This window comes from Lynx rufus, unplaced genomic scaffold (genome assembly GCF_022079265.1).
Source record: "Lynx rufus isolate CCGP_SWC_20201006 ecotype Redwood Valley unplaced genomic scaffold, mLynRuf1.p SCAF_13, whole genome shotgun sequence".
Lineage (NCBI taxonomy): Eukaryota > Metazoa > Chordata > Mammalia > Carnivora > Felidae > Lynx > Lynx rufus.
In genome coordinates, this window is record NW_025814827.1 from 16,483,929 (window position 1) to 16,504,258 (window position 20,330).

General features: G+C 35.9%; 1 protein-coding gene across 4 annotated transcripts in view; it reads left to right on the forward strand.

Moving 5' to 3' along the window:
* The window catches only part of BNIP2 (BCL2 interacting protein 2), a 25,934-nt gene continuing 5,604 nt past the window's right edge, over window positions 1-20,330 (forward strand). Inside the window, exons 1-10 of one of the 4 annotated variants that reach the window (XM_047075031.1) lie at window positions 1-141; window positions 8,180-8,286; window positions 9,591-9,658; window positions 10,192-10,359; window positions 12,008-12,184; window positions 14,949-15,051; window positions 16,198-16,329; window positions 17,497-17,583; window positions 17,715-17,813; window positions 18,555-18,590. In XM_047075031.1, coding sequence (XP_046930987.1) covers window positions 8,237-8,286; window positions 9,591-9,658; window positions 10,192-10,359; window positions 12,008-12,184; window positions 14,949-15,051; window positions 16,198-16,329; window positions 17,497-17,583; window positions 17,715-17,813; window positions 18,555-18,590 — 920 coding nt within the window. In that variant the 5' untranslated portion in view covers window positions 1-141; window positions 8,180-8,236. The remainder of the gene's footprint in view (window positions 142-8,179; window positions 8,287-9,590; window positions 9,659-10,191; window positions 10,360-12,007; window positions 12,185-14,948; window positions 15,052-16,197; window positions 16,330-17,496; window positions 17,584-17,714; window positions 17,814-18,554; window positions 18,591-20,330) is intronic. The other 3 variants (XM_047075032.1, XM_047075033.1, XM_047075034.1) reach the window with 3 other exon arrangements.

Genomic DNA, 20,330 nt, shown 5'->3' on the forward strand with positions numbered 1-20,330 from the left:
CCAGGGGACTGGGCCAGGGTCTCCGCTGCCGTCCGAGGGGAGCGGGCTCCTCTCGGCGCTACCTCTTGCGACCTGGCCGTCAGCCCCGCGTCGCCGGCCTGGAGGGGCGAAGAAGACGAGGGGGCCAAGGCTTCCTCCGGGGTGAGTGCGGCCCGGGAAGACTAGGCACGGCGGGCCTGGGCTGGAAGCAGGCCTGGGGCGGATGTCTGAGGGGCGCGTGTCCCCTGGACAGCCCGAGAGAGGAAGCCCAGAGAGTTATCCGGTGTAGGGGGCGCCTTGGAACCTGCCCGGGAGGCGCTTCCCGGATCCCCACCCAGCTTAGGCCCCCGCCCTTGGCTCGGCTCCTGCTTGCCTTTGCCATCCTTGCTCGCCCCCCGCCACCCGTCTGCCGTTTGTGCTGTTGTTCTCAGGAGAGAACTTGCCCCTTTTCCGCTCCCCCTGCACACACCCTAGTCGGGGTGCGGTGACCTGGCCCCTTTGGTCCCGTATTTAGGATCAGCGTCAGTCCTGGTGCAGAACAAAGAAACTTGGACTTCTGATGTGCCTCATATTCTCGGGGAGTAGACGCGGAAGCGGCATTTGTAATGAAAGCTTTAGTAGACCTTCCTCTGTGAAAAGACGAATTCCTGCGTGAATTCAGACTTTGCCTTTTGCTTAACGGTTTGGGTTTCCTGGGTGTAGCTGATGCACCTTGAGATCAACTAGATCTGCTCACGTTAAATCAGGAGTTTATTTGGGTCTGTTATGTTGCTTTGAAACTTACCTTGTCTGCCTGTTCCTGGAGCTCTTGGAGAGCACAGCTTTTGCCCTGTTCATCCTGGTAATCATAGTGCCTTATAGTTCGCTGAAGTGTGTGGTTGCATTTTAGTGTTGCTTTTTTCGTCCTCACCTTTTTTGATTAGGATCTCTGTTTGTCTTAATGCATAATTACTTAACTTTTTTTCAATTAAACATCCTTTCTCTAAAATTGTGTAAGAATTTCTGCAACTTGTAAATGGATAAGGTTGGTAACTGAAGTTACCCAATTTAGTTACCTTTTGTACTATCTTCTTGATGATCTTGTACATCTTTTACTTAGTTCTTGTCATTTTACATTTTCTCCACACTCTTCTTAAATCTTTCTAATCTCCTCAATTGCCACCTAACGTTGTTGGGCTTATACAGGAAGTATGACAGGTCCACTTCTGCAAACATGAAACTTGAACTAGACCATCATAAGTCAGTGCTGTTGTAGTCTTTAAGTGTTAGAGGACCTTTGAAGTTAAATGTAACCAGATCTGGCATTGCAGGCTTATTCTGTATAAAGTTGATGGTGAACTGGAGACAGTGTGCTGTAATAGTCTACGGGTTAATCTGGGAACCGGGATGTAGTGTCGTTTGCCTCACATATAAGAAGAAAATGGTGGGGCGCCTGGGTGGCGCAGTCGGTTAAGCGTCCGACTTCAGCCACATCACGATCTCGCGGTCCGTGAGTTCGAGCCCCGCGTCAGGCTCTGGGCTGATGGCTCGGAGCCTGGAGCCTGTTTCCGATTCTGTGTCTCCCTCTCTCTCTGCCCCTCCCCCGTTCATGCTCTGTCTCTCTCTGTCCCAAAAATAAATAAAAAAAAAAAAAAAGAAGAAATGGTGATAATAACACCAATGTTTTATACTTCGCAGAAGTTGTTGATTGGAACATATGGGATGATGAATGTGCAAGTGGTTAGTAAATGTGAAAAGGAAAGTATTTCTCCAGATTCCATCTGGAGAAATGCTGGTAAGATCAGGGATGCAGGAAGGCATCTAAAAAAGGAAGTATATATAGCCAGTTCTGAAAAATTAACCTTGGCTAACAGTAGATGGAAAGATGTCTTATTAAGCTTACATGGTGTAAAGCAGATTACTAGTATAATGTGATGATAGTAATATTCTAAAATTATCGTTTTTTAAAGGTTTATTTATTTATTTTGAGAGAGGGAAACTGCAAGTGGGGGAGGGACAGAGAGAGAGGGAGAGAGAATCCCAGGAGGGCTCCACGCTGATACTGTGCTCAGTCTTCTGAACCTGGAGATCATGACCTGAGCTGAAATCAAGAGTTGGCCACTGAACCGACTGAGCCACCTAGGCAGTCCTCAAAATTATAATTTTATATTACAACTAATATTTGTAACTACAGGGGCTCCTGGATGGCTCAGGCGATTAAGCGATTAAGCGTCTGACTCTTGGTTTTGGTTCAGGTCATGATCACACAACTCGTGGGTTCCGGCCCCTTGTCGGGCTCTGACCTGACAGCGCAGAGCCTGCTTGAGATTCTCTGTCTCCCTCTCTTTCTGCCCCTCCCTCGCGCGTGCTCTCTCTCTCTCAAAAATAAATAATTTAAAAATTTTTTAAAATATATTTATAACTACAATAAGGAGATCAGTATTATACTGTAATCTCTGTAAAGGCCTTAGAGCATCTCCAGTATGTTCTGCATACTGATAATAAAAGTACTGTTTAGGGGCGCCTGGGTGGTGACTCAGTCGGTTAAGCCTCTGACTTCAGCTCAGGTCATGATCTCACGGCTCATGAGTTCAAGCCCCGTGTCAGGCTTTGTGCTGACAGCTCAGATCCTGGAGCTCTCTTCGGATTCTGTGTCTCTTTCTACCCCTCCCCTGCTCACGCTCCGTCTCTCTCTCTGAAATAAATGAACATTAAGAACTTTTTTTTTAAAGTACTGTTTATAGGTGACATAATTATTCTTTGCTTTATTTTCACAATGTTGAGAAGAGTCAGACCATTGTAATTTTTCTTGAATTTTGTGTTATCATTTTTGACAGAGTATCTCATTTTACTCTTTTTTTAAATTGAGGTACAGTTGGCATATAACATCATATTGGCTTGAGGTGTACATACAATAATGGTTTGATATTTTTATATATTGGGAAATGATCACCACAATGAGTGTATTTAACATTCATTGCCACATATTGTTAAAAATTTTTATCTTGTGATAAAAACTTTTAAGAATTATTTTCTTAGCATCTTTCAGATCTGTAATACACTGTGCTGTACGTTACATCCGTAGGATTTATTTCATAACTGGAAGTTTGTACCTTTTGACCCCCTTCACCCATTTTGCCCACTCCTTCAACCCCCCTCCCTTCTGGCAACCACTGTTCTGTGCATCTAAGAATTTGGTGTGTGTGTGTGCGTTTTATGTGTGTTTTAAGATTCCACATATAAGTGTATGTGTGTCTTAAGATTCCACATATAAGTTAAGTGAGACCATATAGTGTTTGTCTTTCTCTGTCTGACTTATCTTACGTAGCATAATACCCTCAAGGTCTATCCATTTGTCCCGACTGTCAAGATTTCATTCTTTTTATGGCTGAATAATATTCCGTTCTATATATATATGCCACAGTTCCTTTACCATTCATTCATGGATGAAAACATAGGTTGCCTCTCTGCTTTCACTATTGTAAATAATGCTGCAGTGAACATGAGGCTGCATGTATCTTTTTGAGATGGTGGTTTTGTTTCCTTCAAATAGATACCCAGAAGTGGAATTTCTGGGTCATATGGTGTTTCTGTTTTTAATTTTTTGAGGAACCTCCATACTGTTTTCCACAGTGGATGCACCAATTCACAATCCTACCAGCAGTGCACAAGGGCTTCTTTTTCTCCACACCCTTGCCAGCACTTGCTATTTCTTGTTGAATCGAGAATGGCCATTCTAATAGGTGTAAGGTGACAGATCATGGTGTCATTTCATTCTTAAAAACCCCTGCATGATCCTGCTCTCAAGTAGTGACAAGCATATAAGATTTTTCTGTAGGTGTTTTGGTGATCTTTGTAAACATTTAAGTTGGCCTAAAGTGTTTTCCTATAGTGCTACCAGTGTTGCCAACCTTACAGGGCAAAATGAACATAAATATTTAGAATGAAGCCCTTTCGTTTAAATGGGGAAGTGAAAGGCTTGCCTGGGCATTTCCTTCTGCAACTGTAGATGGTGGTTACTAGCACCTATTCCAGCAGAACTGTTACACTACATAATAGTAAAGTTGTCATGTAAGATTATAATTTATAACTCAAGACAGTTGTAAATATGATTCTAATACTTAATTTTTTTTTCGTTTTTTTAACGTTTATTCATTTTTTGAGAGACAGAGCGTGAGTGGGGGAGGGGCAGAGATAGGGGGACACAACAGAATCTGAAGCAGGCTCCAGGCTGTGAACTGACAGCACAGAGCCCGACCCGGGGCTCGAACTCACAGACCGTGAGATCGTGACCTGAGCTGAAGTCGGACGTTTAACCGACTGAGCTACCCAGGCGCCCCTTAATACTTAATTTTTGCTTTTAATGTTTTCAATCTTGAGTTGCATAGGGAAACCCCTTCTTCATTTTGGTTGAATTTACCACCACACCTCCCTCCAGAGCCTGTCAGGAGGAAATACATTCTCCTTGATTTTTAACCTCATTGAGGTCAGCAACTGTTGTGAATTTATCTCTATGACTTCCACTGATAACTGGCACAAGTTATGATGTTCTCCCGGTACCACAAGTCTGTTGAGAAATCAAGTTATTCCTGTTGCATTAGGTTATTTTAAACACATGGCATCTTAAAGTGTTATTTCCCCATTCTAATTTGCTAAATCTATGAACAAAAAGTGGGAAACAGGCACAGTTAACTTGTGAGTCAGCAATGTCCTGATTTCCTTCAAAGTGGTTGTGCTTATATTGCTCCTTTCTTGTTTGTTTCCTGTTCTTACAGCTGCTGATGATTAAGTGCTTCCAAGAACAATATTCTCTCAATTGTTTAAACTTTTTATCTACCTAGTGTATTTTCTCCCTAAAATTCGTGATGGAATGGTCAAGAGTGAATCTATCTTTATCTCTCTTTCTAGGTTCTGTTTAACTAGCTTAAATAATTATCCCCAAACTAAATATCCATGCCCATGTGCTGTGTGTATTAACATCATGTACTTCATGACTTTGAAGTACAAATTGAATGAATCAGCTGAGATATCTGAAGGACTCAGGCTCTATATTGGGTAGAGAAGTTCTTTTCAAGTGATAGACTGGTTCCTGTGGTAGAGGCTCGAAAGGACAGGGTTTGTCTTACCGAATTTCACTGGTTACATATTTTCTCTTACAAATGAGGAATAATTTTACCATCAGAAATTGATAATTGCATGGATGTGGATTGCCCTAAATATTTTCACTACACTTTTTGGGGAGTAAAACAACAGAAAGCCTACTTACATAGTTTAATAAGAAAAATAAGCCTAAGGGGTAGAGCAACACAAAGGCTTGCTATCCAGTGTCATACCTACAATTAAGTATTTATTCATGTAACTGATATTTACAGGCTTGTGTGCCAGGCATTGTGCTAGGTGTTGGGAATATAGTGATAGCACTTTCAGTCTCTGCTTTTGTTTTTGAGATATTAAATATTTTTCTGAGTATGTGGGATATTTGAAAAAGACACCAAGAACATCCTGGCATTTTTCCAACACCTGGCAAAAAGGCGAGACAAAATAATGGAAACTTTTTCTGATTATTGAATTTAGGAAGTATATTAGTTCACTTTAATGTGATTATAAAAGACTTGAGAAAACATTGAGGAGTAAATTAAAATGTTAAAAATTAAAAATTTGAACTATATGCTAACTAATTTGGATGTAAATTAAAAAAAATTAATTTAAAAAATTAAGAATTTGAAAGAGACAGTTTTAAACCTGTATTAACAAAGTGTTTCAGTCTTCTTGAGCATCAGTTTCTAGGGCAATAAGCATTAAGTATTTGGGCTTGTTGACCATAATTTTGGGGTCTTTTACACTAGTTCTGTGTCTTAAATAGAAGAGATTGGTAAGGTAGGTATCCCTTTTCTGTTTATTTTCTTCTCTACTCAACATTGCCTCGCTCATTGTTTTCCCAAAGAGTTAAAAATCCCTTACTCCTATATATAAATACTGAGTTTTCCAAGCAAATATGTTAGTGAGGAAAAGATAGCATTTGCCATTTTTTCTGTACTTGAAAGCGTGTCCTCGAAAATTTAAACCTTTTGAGAATGTGTGAAACCTTTCTTTGAGCAGAGGTAAGAATTCAAACTTGGCAGAGATATAAATTTAGTTTGCCATGTGAAATCTAACACCTCAGAAAATTGCCTAATTTTATTGTTGTTCTGGAACACAGTGCTTTTTCTGTACGGCTTTGTACATCTTTTTTTTTTTTTTAACGTTTATTTATTTTTGAGACAGAGAGAGACAGAGCATGAACGGGGGAGGGGCAGAGAGAGAGGGAGATACAGAATCTGAAACAGGCTCCAGGCTCTGAGCTGTCAGCACAGAGCCCGACGCGGGGCTTGAACTCACGGACCGCGAGATCATGACCTGAGCCGAAGTCGGCCGCTTAACTGACTGAGCCACCCAGGCGCCCCCAGCTTTGTACATCTTTTGACTGTTGTAATGACAGCACATGAAGCAACCATAAACCATAACCATGTCTTTGTTTTATTTCTTTCTTTCTTTATTTATTCCAGTATAATTAACTGGAATTATATCAGTTTCAGTTGTATAGTAGAGTGATTGAACAAATCTGTACATGACTCAGTGCTCATCATGATGAGTGTACCCTTAATCCCCTTCACCTCTTTCACCCATCCCTCACCCACCTCCCCACCAGTTCTCTATTTTTAAGACTCGGAGTTTTTTGTTTCTCTCTTTTTACTTCGTTCATTTGTTTTGTTTCTTAAATTCCACATATGATGTATTTGTCCACGTATTTGTCTTTCTCTGACTGACACTTTACTTAGCATTATATCCTTGAGATCCTTCCATGTTGTTTTAGAAGACTAATTGAAGTGAATGTGAATGACTGTCACCTTTTGTTTTATTTGATAAGTATTTTTAAAAGTTATATATACATGATTTTAAAAGTCAAATAGTTTAGGATTTACTATGAAATGCATCAGTCATTCTCCCCATCTCACCCTCTTTCTTCTGGGGCCAACCGCTTTTTGCTTTGTTTTTAATACTTCTAGTGATACTTCCTATTAAGAAATACATGTTTTATTACTTTTTCAAAAAATACCTTTAGTCATCTATTGACTTGGTCTAATGTAATTCAACTGAATACTCATTTATACCTCTTCCCCCTAAAGTTGTCAGTTTTTTGTTGCACTCATTAACCAGTTGATCTTTATGACTTCTTAAATAATATACTTAAACCTCTGTTTCTTATTCCATCAACCAAACCAATCTCTAGGTTCTTCACTTTGTAAAATAAGGATGTTGGCCCCACACCCTTCCTCAGACAAACTAAAATTTAATGGCCTAGGTTAACACATGTAGATGCATCAATAGAAATATTCACTAAATGTCTGAAAACTTATGCTGAACTGTATGAGAAAAGTTTAGTGTAGATATGAGGCAAATCAAAATTAATTTACTGGATAATTACTAAATAGCCTTCTTTAAATACCTCCAGAATTATGGCATTGAAACTGTACGGGAGGAAATATAGAAAACAGCACACATGTTGTTTATTGTACTTCAATTCAAAAATGTTAATTATACCTCAGTTAAAAAAAAATACAGCACACATATCACTTGGCTTTAGTGCCATCATGAATGTAAATGCGATTTACTGTCGATTTCTAGAATCAGCCTCCATCCACATGACAGAAAATTATGGGTCTAGAGTAGAGAATATATTTACTTTTTATTCATTGTGCCTTCCCCCTAAAATTGCATAATTTTTCTGCATAGGTCAAAATATTTAATAAATTTTAAATCACAGCCTGGGATACACATGCATTTATGTAACTGAAAACAAATATTTTCACTGCACAATACCCTTACTACAAATAGCACTTTGCTAGAATATATATATATATATGTATATGTATATATGTCCACATACATATATATGTATATGTGTATACATATACATATTTGTATACATATACATACACATATGTGTATACATATGTATATATGTATATATATGTATATATGTGTGTGGATATATATACACACACACACCGTTCTTCATTCTCATTCTTTTTTTTTTTTTTTTTAATAGTAGTTGAAACCCAGTAAATTGATTTCACAACCAGGGTGGAGGTGTGAACTAAGGTACAAGATTATTATGCCTTTTAAGCGGTTAAAAAATAAAATGGAAGATATGTTGTTATAAATTTTTCTCTTTTCACAGGACATTGGCTCTCTGGATTATCAGGAGCTTGTAGTTGATATTGAATCTAAGCTGAGGATGGAAGGTGTGGAACTTAAGGAAGAATGGCAAGATGAAGATTTTCCAATGTGAGCAATACTTTTAAAAGAAAATTTAAAACAAAACTTCAAAATCTCTTTATTGAGATGTCACTTACTAAATGAATATTGAGTTTCTTAAAGAAGCCCAGTATTGAGGGGCACCTGGGTGGCTCAGTCGGTTAAGTATCTGACTTTGGCTCAGATCATAACCTTGCAGTTCGTGGGTTCGAGCCCTGTGTCATGCTCTGTGCTGACAGCTAAGAGCCTGGAGCCTACTTCAGATTCTGTGTCTCCCTCTCTCTCTGCCCCTCCACATCTCATGCTCGTGTTCTCTCTCTCTCTGTCTCTCTCTCTCTCTCTCTCTCAAAAGTAAATACACATTAAAAAAAAAAAAAAAAAAAGAAGAAACAGCCCAGTATTGAAAGGTATTCATTTGATACTAGAAAATGAGAGTTCCCGTCCAACAGTTAGATGAATTCTCTTGTATCTTATATTCCAACTAAATATATGTGATTTTCTATAATCTTTCATTTTTGTTTTCAAGATTTAAATTTCAAAATTTTTGTTATTATAAAAAAAATGCTTTAATGTGGTATTTCTTAGAGTCTAAGGGGTTCCTGGGAGAAGGGAGTCTTTAAATGTCTGTAAGAATTATTAAATTTTGTGTTTCTATTTTAAGAAAAAATTTATTAAATAAATAAGGTGTTTTTTTTTTTTTTTAGATCATCTAGCTAGCTACCTTGATATGTTTGCATTTGTGTTTACAATGGTATTGACACCAGCTGGGTTAAGAGAAAAAGGGCAGAGGCAGATCTTGTATGTAAATGATGCTTCCATACCTTCCTGGTTAGAAGACCATCCCAGTGCATAGAAAGGTCCCTTAGCAGTGGGAATAAGGACAGCTGGTGGGAATACCAAGCCATTGCATAACACATGGGGATAATAGTAATGTAGAAATACTAAGCTCAAAAGAATTGTAGCCATCATCACCATCCTTCCATGTGAGGGACAATTTACCTTCATCACCCATTGTATCATATGTCACATTAAATTCCTGCGTTTGAATTATATATTTTTTAGGTTGTTTATAATTTTTAGAATTGTTGTATAGTTGTATTCAAGAGGAATTAGATAAGGAATTTGTATCTACTTTTATGTGTTATTTATTTAAATATGTAAGTCATCTCCAACAGTCTGAAATTTTCTTTAAAAGTGGTTTGTAAATTACTGAAGCTTAAGAAACCACTCTATTCAGTTTTCCACATAATTGGTTCTATATTTTTAATAGTTCTTTTAACTTCAAAAAAAATTTTCTTAATTTGTGAAATAAAAATTATGTCTGTGTCTTCTAGACCTTTACCAGAGGATGATAGTATGGAAGCAGATATATTAGCTGTAACTGGACCAGAGAGCCAGCCTGGTAAGAACTTGACATTTTGGTTTCAATGAAATGATAGGCTTTGTGCTATTTTTTAACACATTTCTTTGTCAAGCAAAAAAAAAAAAAAATATATATATATATATATATATATATACTCACTTTTTGTTCTATTATAGGGAGCCAAAGAATGAGTTGAATGTTTAAGAAAGCATGTTTGGAATGCTTTGGAAATTATAACTTTCCAAAGACCTACCCTTGGTTTTTGGAAATTTCTACAATAAAAAGTTGAGAGGAGTTCATTTTTAGTAGTAAGAGTTGGTTGTAAGATCTGCCTCTGTTATTTAAAAAGATATATCCTTGTTGGAGTATGTCATCTTGCCATGATGTAGAAACAATAATGATCAAAATCCAAAGTTCGTAAATTAATGCTTTGGGATTGTGTCTGATTAATGTTAATTTTCCTCAAGAATGAAGTGATTAAAATTTTTCTCTTACTCAACTTGAGCATGTAAACAATCCTTCTAATCTATTTTTCACCTTTTTTTTTCTTTTACCCGTTCCATGCTCACTAGAACTTAATGGAAATAAGGTGAGAAAGAAACTCATGGCCCCAGACATTAGCCTGACCCTGGATCCTAGTGATGGCTCTGTGCTGTCAGATGATTTGGATGAAAGTGGAGAGATTGACTTAGATGGCTTAGACACGCCATCAGAGAACAGTAATGAATTTGAGTGGGAAGGTAAATGCTTCATTGTTTTTATCTAACTTTTATTAATAAATGTTTGTCTCTGTATGCATATGTGTTTTTTGAGTAGCAGTTTCGTATTAGGATAATTGGAAAAACTTAAAACTTGAGCATGAACCCAAAATCAGTGACGAAGGGATTTTGTTGAAATAGCATGTTATTCTTTAAAGTTCCTACTGTATTTGTTACTAAGATGTGAAGTACTGCTAACGCTGAATATTCTTATGTTTCAAAACTGTTTTTAGTAGATTACACAGGTGGCTTAATTTTTTTTTTCTTAATTGCCCAGTATTGTAAAGTTATGTTTTCTCATGTTGCTTCCGAAATATCACTTGATAATTATGGCATGTTCTTTTATTCAGTCAATGATCTAAGCAAGAAAAGCTTTGAAGAGACATGTAATTTAGGGAATATGCTACAAGTAATTAAGGATTTGCAGAGAGGGAGCTTTGAAGGGAGTTTTTTTTAATTAGGTTTGCCTACACTGTATAAACAACCAGCTTGAATTATGTATACTTTAGTCTTCAAACTTTATATTCCTGATTATTAGTTATTTAGAATTCAAAGGAGTTGGCATGTCTGTTGCTTTGGATGCTTTCTTTAATGACATAATTGCTGTGTACAGTATAGTTGTATAGTTGTTTGTGGGTTTCATCCTTAGAATGATTTTCATTGCAAAGCACTGTTCGGCACTTTGTGTCTTATCTGAAGTGAAGAGTAAGATCCTTGATATGCTGTATCTTTGTTCCTTTTTTCTTCCCTGTTTTACTGGTTCACTAAGCAGTCCAGTTATAGCAGTTTTTTTTAAAAGATACTGAAATAGTTTTCTGCCTATGTGTTTTGTCTCTTCTTTCTTTAATGCTGCTGTAGTCATTTCCTGGAAGGATATTTTCCGTTAACAGCTTTATCTTGGAAACAAACAGCTAACATGCAGTAGGTTCCCCCTCCCCCATCTTTTGGTAAGGACTATGATACTAAAATTTTGAAAATCATTTCTTCATTTAAAATCCACTAAAATGCAATCTTGAAATATAAATTACACCTAATCATTGGTGCTTCTGCTTTGGCTAATGTCAATTCAAAATAGACTTTTGCATGTACACGTCAGAATTTTTTCAGTAAATATATGCTTAATAAAATTGATCAAATGAGAAATAATCATTGACTAGTTAACCACTTTCTATCTGGTATTACAATGTTTGGGGAGTAATTTATGTGCTCAATAACAAAAACCAGTTTGCTCTCAGTTAGTTATTGTAAATAACCTATAGTGGTAACTACCAAGAACAATGTTGTAAGTAGAATCTAGAACAGTATTGTAAGGCCAGTATGCTAAGATTTTGATGGTTGTGTGAATTATCTTTTTTGGACTCATGAATATACACTGCACTGTGATTAGGTGCTTTCTGAATTAAGCAATACAAAAAGAGTTAACCATGTTTTCCAAAAGCATAAAATGGCCTCATACGAAGAGCAAGAAGCCTTTTCCTCTATTATAGAACACTTAAAAATTCCACAGAAGGTATAATGAAAAATTCTCTGAACAGTCTAATTAGATAGTAAAGTGGTTAACATGCAATTTTATTTTTATTTGTTATTTATAAGTAACAATTTGTGATTCAAAAACCTTTTATTTTGACAGATGATCTTCCAAAGCCCAAAACTACTGAAATTATTAGGAAAGGCTCAATTACCGAATACACAGCAGCAGAGGAAAAAGAAGATGGACGACGCTGGCGTATGTTCAGAATTGGAGAACAGGACCACAGGGTTGATATGAAGGCAATTGAACCCTATAAAAAAGTTATCAGCCACGGAGGTAAGAGCGATCAAAGATTGTTCATATTTTTTAGTGCAATATCAGAAATGTAAAAGCTTAAAGAAGCTCTCCCTTGAGTTAAAAATTGTAACTGGTAATTTTTATGTCATTTTAGAAATATAACAGGTTTGAAGTAGAAGGATAAAACCACATTTAAAAATCATTAGTAGACGCACACAGTATGTTCAAAAGGTACAAGAGTGTACAGCAAAAACTGTTTTCCTCCCACTCTCTTCCTAGACACCCACCCAAAATTGAGACTTTCTCATCTTTTTATCTGTTTGTAATTTATATACAGTGAAATGCCGTAATCCTTTTTTGTAGCATTTGCAAATTTCTTTTTTTTTTTTTGGTCTCAGCTTCATGAGATATCTATAATTGACACATAACATTGTGTAAGTTTAAGGTGTAAAATGTGTTGATCTGATACAATACATATTGCATAGTGATTACCATTTCTTTTTTGTGGTGAGAACATTTATGATCTGCTCTCTTAGCAACTTCCGAGTACATAATAGGGTATTATTAACTGTAGTCACTATGCTGCATGTTAGATCCCTAGAACTTATTCATCATATTACTGGAAGTTTGTACCCTTTGACCAACATCTCCTCTTTCCCCCTAGTCCCTGGTAACCACCATTCTAGTCTCTAAGTTTGGCTTTTTTAGATTCCACATATAAGTGATATCATACAGTATTTGTTTTTCTTCTTTCTGACTTTTTCACTTAAAAGTGCTCTAATCTGAAATGTAAGATTCAGTGAGTTTTGACAAATGCCCATGTAACCATGTATCCCCATATCACCTACACCTCTAGACAGATAGAACTTCTCATTGCCCCCAAAATTCTCTCATACTCCTTCCCAATGAATACCCCCTCCCCAGTAACCACTATTCTAATGTCTGTCCCCATGACATTTCCTGTTCTAGAATTTCATGTAACTAGAATCATACAGTATACAGTCTTGTGTCTGCTTCTTTTGCTCAGCATATTCTGGAGATTCATCCATATTGTTGCACGTGTCTATTGTTCATTCCTTGTTATTGCTAATTGTGTGTTATTCATTGTGTGGTTTGACCACAATTGGCTTATTCACTTTTCCTTTGATGGCTATGTGAGTTGTTTCCAGTTTGGGCTATTATGATTAAAACTGCTGTGAACATTCTTGTACTAGTCTTTTTGTTGTGTAAATAAAACCTGGTGTTACTTAAAGCCCTAAACAAATCCTGTAGCTTTATCATAAAGTACAGAACTAATTCATTCCACATTCTTACGGAGCACCAACTTTGCATATTTGTGGAATATCCAAAAATATAAGGCTTTGATCCTTAAGAAATCACAAGTCAAATAGGAAAAGCTTTGGAAGTACAATTATAACTTCTATCCATCTGTGCCATGTACAGAAGTTTACTTACACGCTGTAAATAGTGCCAGAATGTTAATGGTAGTCAAAATGCAATTCACTCCTGGGGCATCTGTGTGGCTCAGTCTGTTGAGCATCTGACTTTGGTTCAGGTCATGATCTCACGGTTCAGGAGTTTGAGCCCCATGTCGTGCCCTGTGCTGACAGCTCAGAACCTGGTGCCTGCTTCGGATTCTGTGTCTCCCTTTCTCTCTGCCCACCCCTGCTTGTGCTCTGTCTCTCTCTCTCTCTCTCTCTCTCTCTCTCTCTCTCTCTCTCTCAAAAATAAACATTAAAAAAAAAATGCAAGTCACTCTCTAGAACATGTCTTATTACCTGAAATCCTAATGCAGGAAAGGGACCACACAGGTTAAGCAGATTGGGTTTTTTTATGTAAAGTCATTTCTACTTAATTTACTCTCTACCAAATGCATTCCCTTCCTTATTTCTATAGTCTTCATTCATCTGAAAACAAATCACTTGAATATTTGCAGTTACATTATTCCACCTAATTTAATCTTATTCAGATGAAGAAAACAGGATAATCTGGATCAGGAAGTCCACAGACTTGCATTAATTCAGCTGGTTCATGGGAAACAAGTTGTGAGACCTGCCTTATGGTTTAAACCTAATATCTTTCAGAAATAGTGCTTTATTTGGATTAGGGGAAAATAATTAGGGCCATTTTATCCTACTGAATTACACAATGTGTTTTGTGGCTGAGATTAAGAAAGATATTGAAGATGCTAAGGTACTTGAAATGTTTAAACCTTTTCAGCCTGTGTTTGTAAACAATAGAAATGAAAGTTAAAGCAAAACTGTTTGTTACTGGATACAGCTTAATATCTAGAGATTATAATAAACATACACATTTTAATAAACATACACATTTAACACTTTTTCTTCTGTTAGAATTGTCAGAGATGTAATCTTTTCTTAGTTTTTAATCCTCTCTAAAATCCACAAAATGCTAGGTATTGTTGACTGTAAAACTATTTTTTGAGAAGCACCCACTTTAACCATAAATTGCTTAAGATTGTTTTATTGCAGATGTTTTTGTATTATGTCTGCTTGGATTATATCACATTTGTCTATTTACTAAAATAAGTCTGGCTTTCTGATTATGCTATTTTAATTGGGTTTCTGGTTTTATGCCCACCCTTTCCTCTTGAGATTTTATTGCACTTGTTTTGAGAAGAGGGGATTTAAACATCTTTCTAAGACTATTTAAGATTAAATAAGAAACCAGGATTTTTGATCCAAAAACTTGTGGAAAGTGAATCACTATAATCTGTCAACTGTACAGATTTCCTCTGAAAAAGTAAAATCATGCTAGCGATTTTCTTTGATTTCTTTTCCAGGATATTATGGCGATGGATTAAATGCCATTGTTGTGTTTGCTGTATGTTTTATGCCTGAAAGTGGTCAACCCAACTATCGATACCTGATGGACAATCTCTTTAAGTAAGTGTATCTTCACAAAAATATTTGGAAGAATTTTGGGTTAATTAGATCTCCATTTCAAGAAGGTGAACTTTAACTGGAAAAAGATTATAAATATCCCCATCCTGGTTAAGTCCTTATTCTTTGGCATTATGCAACTATTTGTTCTCCAACTCAGCAGAAAAATTGTCAGTTTAAAACCGGAGGGGATATTTCAAATGATCTGTTCCAGCTTCTTTATTATTTATATTTGAGGATACATTAAGTGTAAAGAAATTGCTTTGATCTCAAAATCCTATGACTAAACTGCATTTATTCCCAAGAAGCCAAATGTAACTGAACTAAGTTCTGTTATATTTCTCCAGAATCGTTTTGTTTCTTAAGTTAGTGCTGTTTTTAAAACTCTTACTGTGGAGGGGTGCCGGAGTGGCTCAGTTGGTCAAGTGTCCGACTCTTGATCTCAGCTCAGGTCTTGATCTCGTGAACCGTGAGATTAAGCCCTGCTTCAGGCTCTGCGCTGACAGCGTGGAGCCTCCTTAGGATTCTCTTTCTCCCTCTGTGTCCCTCTCTCTTGTGCACACACACACACGCTCTCAAAATATATGAACTTAAAAAACTTATTGTGGAAAATTTCAAACATATACAAAGGCAGAAAGAAGTATATTGAATCTTTGTGTATGAATCACCCAGTTCCATAGTTAACAGTTTATACCTCCCCAAAATTTATGCTCTCCCCATTGTATAACTTTGGAGCAAATCCCAGAAATCATGTCATTTCATCTATAAACACTTAAATATATAATCATAATACCGACTAGTGCAATTTTAAAACTTTTTTTGTTTTGTTTTTTAGAGAGAGAGAGAGAGAGGAAGTGTGCTTCTGTAAGGGGGGCACAGAGAGAGAGAGAGAGAGAGAGAGAGAGAGAGAGAGAGAGAATCTCAAGCAGGTTCCTCTGATGCAGGGCAATCCCATGACCCTGGGATCCTGGCCTGAGTGGGATCCCCAACCAACTGAGCCACCTGGGCACCCCCCCAACCAATGGAGTTTTAGAATTTTAATTGGCTTTGCTGTCATTTAAGAGAAGGGAAGGACATTCTATAATTTGGATAATTGAGTTTGGTAGTGTAAAGCAATATTTAAGGCTTAAACTTAATTTGTTTTTATAGGTATGTTATTGGCACTTTGGAGCTGTTAGTAGCAGAAAACTACATGATAGTTTATTTAAATGGTGCTACAACTCGAAGAAAAATGCCCAGTCTGGGATGGCTCAGGAAATGCTATCAGCAAATTGATAGAAGGTATTGTAAATACACATTGAAAGCTAGTCTGAATAATTTTTAGATTAGATTTATTAGGTTAAATTTTATTTCCTGTTGCCACTTAAAGACACCATAAATTACATTGGTTAATTTCATAACACATTTCTATTTTCTCAATGTAGTATCTTAGAATATCCTGAAGGAAATGAGTTTTGATCTGTTTTACAAAGAATAATTCCTTAAAACAAACTTATAAAATAGTTCTTTATTTCTCCTTATTTATACCACACTGAACATTTTCCTGTAATTTACATTTTGGGAAAGGATGGAAAACTTAGTACATTTCCTATTTTAATATATTGTGAATTTTGTTTAACTCATAGTGCTTAGCATGTTTTATGGTTTTGAAGATGCTCACCTATAATCTTCCTCTGGAGTGAGCTCCAGAAGTGTGTTCTCCTAGGAGTTAGTCATCCATGGGAATGGAGGGAACTTTGATTCTACAATTGGTTTGATTTGACTATAGCTAATTTGAACTAATTTAATGAACTCAGACTCATTAATAGGTTTCTCTAAATACCTAAACATGGCAGGAGCTAGTTTTTATGATTAAAAAAAAAATGCTAATGATCACTTTATTTAAGTGTGAAATATGCATTAATAAAACAGGTTTTATTTGGTCATTATAAGTCATCCAGGATACTGCCTTTAATTCTTAGGGGGGAGTTTTACACCCCATAAGAATGTGTTAGATCTGATTTACATTTCCTTTTCCTGTGGTGATCTTCACGTCCAGCTTTCTGCTTGCACAGTGCCTTTCATAGTGTCAAAGAAATGAGTACCAGTTCCCTCCTCTCCTGAAAAATGAAAACAATTTACCTCTGTATTCCATATTGACCTCTACCCCTGGTTGACACAATCCTAAAGTGAATATATCTAGGAGACATTTAATGACAGGCTATACTGTGGATGGACATAAATTTAGCCAAGTGGAGTAAAGTTCATCTCAGTAGTAGGAGTGACCATCAGAATTCAAGAGTACATTTTCTTGTCTTTAAGAATATCCCATCTAAATGAACTTATGGATGAGGGTTTTTTTTTGTATAAAGTTGTACATACTTACTGATGTCTTACCTTTTCTTCCAGCAGTAGAATTTGTAGAGCTTTTAAATTTTTATTTCTTTTTCTTTTTTTTTTTAACTCCAGGTTACGGAAAAATCTAAAATCACTAATCATTGTACATCCCTCATGGTTTATCAGAACACTTCTAGCTGTTACAAGACCCTTTATTAGGTAATTTTCTGAGAGCCATTGACTTTAAAAAAAGAAAACAAAACTAGAAACAAAAACACAAACTCCTTGCATGAATTTGTCAGTTCTGTTGGTCAGAATATTGAGGTAATTATTTTTATTTTCTTCCGTAGCTCAAAATTCAGCCAAAAAATTAGATACGTCTTTAATTTGGCAGAACTAGCGGAACTTGTCCCCATGGAATATGTTGGCATACCAGAATGCATAAAACAGTATGTTTTGTTTTATTTCTTTAATTATATTGGATTTTTATATTTTGATATGCAAGAGGTAAATATTTTTCAATACACACTCTTTTTCCTGTATTATAAATATTTTGTAACTGCTCTTGTTTTTGTAAAGAAGGAAAAGGGAAAGAAGCCATTTTCCAACACCTTCTCCATAAGTCACCATTTTCTTCAGGCTATCAATTGAAGAAGTAGGAAGTATTTTTCTGGTTGTGATTAATTTTCATTTCTAAAGACTTCGCAATCTTAAGAGTTGATTTCTTCATTGGTCAGTACTAAAGAATGTTCTGTAGACTTGGGACATGCTGCTCTCCAAATTTGAGTAAATTCATCATGGCATTGAATAATCCTGTTACTGGAGAAATACGGTATTGTTTTTATCAGCCTAACCTTGGTACATTCCAGTGGCTGGAATATATTCTGTTTACCACATTCACTTCTTTATAACTTTTATAAGGATTTGGTAGAAGGCTATTAACATAAATACTTGGGTATCACACTGCTGTCACGTAGAAAAAAGTTTTTTGTTTTGCTAATCTGAGGTTTAGTCCATTTAATGTGTCAAAGCCAGATTTCTTAGGTCAGTTTTGACTTTCTCCACACTGTATTAAGTATTTTTGGTTTTGCCTGCAGTCTTAATATGAGTTTATTGTCAGTGCCTTTTTTTCGAGTTTTTGTTCATCTTCATAACATGTATATTTACTGAAATAACTCTTCCCTACCAAGGTATGAAGAAGAAAAGTTAAAAAAGAAACAAAAAAGGTATATGCACACCTTGACTGGGTTGCATCTAGACTAGTCCATTTGCATTGCACAGACTAACTCTTCCTCATTGGTTGGTTAGCTTGTAGACAAAGATAATAGCATCTGTAAATATAAACATACCCCAGAATCCAAATACAGAGTGAATCTAAAATTCCTGATGCTGAATATGGCTTGGATTCACCCTGTTTTAACACCATGTATAATGCCAATTAGGAATTAAAGGCCACAGCCCCTCTTCACTCCTTTTTGGTATACGTATACTGATGACAAAACCAGAGAAATTGCTAAGAATACTATTTGAAAAACCAATTACCTCTAAGACTTTATCTGTTTCACCATATTCTTTACATGTCTAGTGGTTTTGATAAATATATGTATTTATTTAAGGAATCAATTTATTTCCCTGGGGTTTATGATTATATTTGCAATGTACATATTCTTTGGCTAACCAACATTGATTTCCCTGTATGCTTATAAATGGCCTGCTAACCAGTCAAATCCTACATACAATAAAATACCTAAAATTCAGTATACCATTTAATAGTTAAATACTCTGCTTTCCATCTTTAATTTTGAATACTTCTGCTTTGAGCATAACAAACTATTAGCTCTTAATATCTTGGCATAGAACATGAAAGGCAAGGGTATAAAATAATTACCATTTTATATACTAATTTAGAACAGTGTAGAATTTGGAGGTAACTTGTTAATGGATTTTTAAAAAATAATGACATATTAGCAAAACTGTCTTAATACTAAGTGTCTTAAGAGTTAGGGTGAGAAATTTGTATGTAATTACCACTTTGACCATTCTAAGGAACCAGTTATAAGGAACTGAAACATTCTTAACTTTGAGGACATTTTGACTCTGTTGATGAGCAAGAATTCCGTTGACCTTGTGACGGAATCATAGCTTTACATTCTTATATGACACTTAACAGTTTAACAAACATTTGAACATAGAGGTCTGAACAGTAATTTTAGATCTTGCTAATTTTTTTTTCTAGGCACTAGTGTACATTTGCCAGACAGATAACTGAAATTAAAAATATAATCTGTAATTGTATACTGAAGCCAGTTGCTTCATGGATTTCAAAATGAATTACCTTTGTTGATAAAATCTGCTGGGCCTTTTTACAAAGTTCTTAGTATTCAGTTACCTAGAATTTAGGCATCAGAAAAATAGTAGAACTATACTTTTTATTTAAATATATTTTTTGATAACCTACCAGTACTATTTTATCTTGGTTTTTTTTTGTTTGTTTGTTTTCTCTTTTAAAAACTTCTGTTTAACCTTGATAGAATCATTACATGTATCTTTCAGGCACTTCCTTATTTTTTTGTACACAGTTTTTTTTACTCTTAAAAAATAATAAATTCTTGTCAGCTTGAAAATGGTAACATTAAAGTTTTAAAGATAAAGGAGCATATTTTAAGACATTTCACAGAGGCTGTAGGAGGAGGAGCTTACTTAAGGTGAAATCCCTATGATGAGTACTGGTAATAATGGGGTTTCAAAACTGAGTGTGGAAGTATAAGAATTTTAAATGTTGTAGATGTTTCTTCCAAACAGTTCCTCAGTGCCAAGTATGGCCAGGGAGAGATAACAGTTGTTAACATGTTTGAATGTAGTTTAAAAGTAAAGTAATTGTGAAATTCGTTCTTAAGGATATTTCAGATTTTGAAAAGATTGGTTGTATACTGCAAGCCTTACCAAGAATATGTACCTTTCAAATT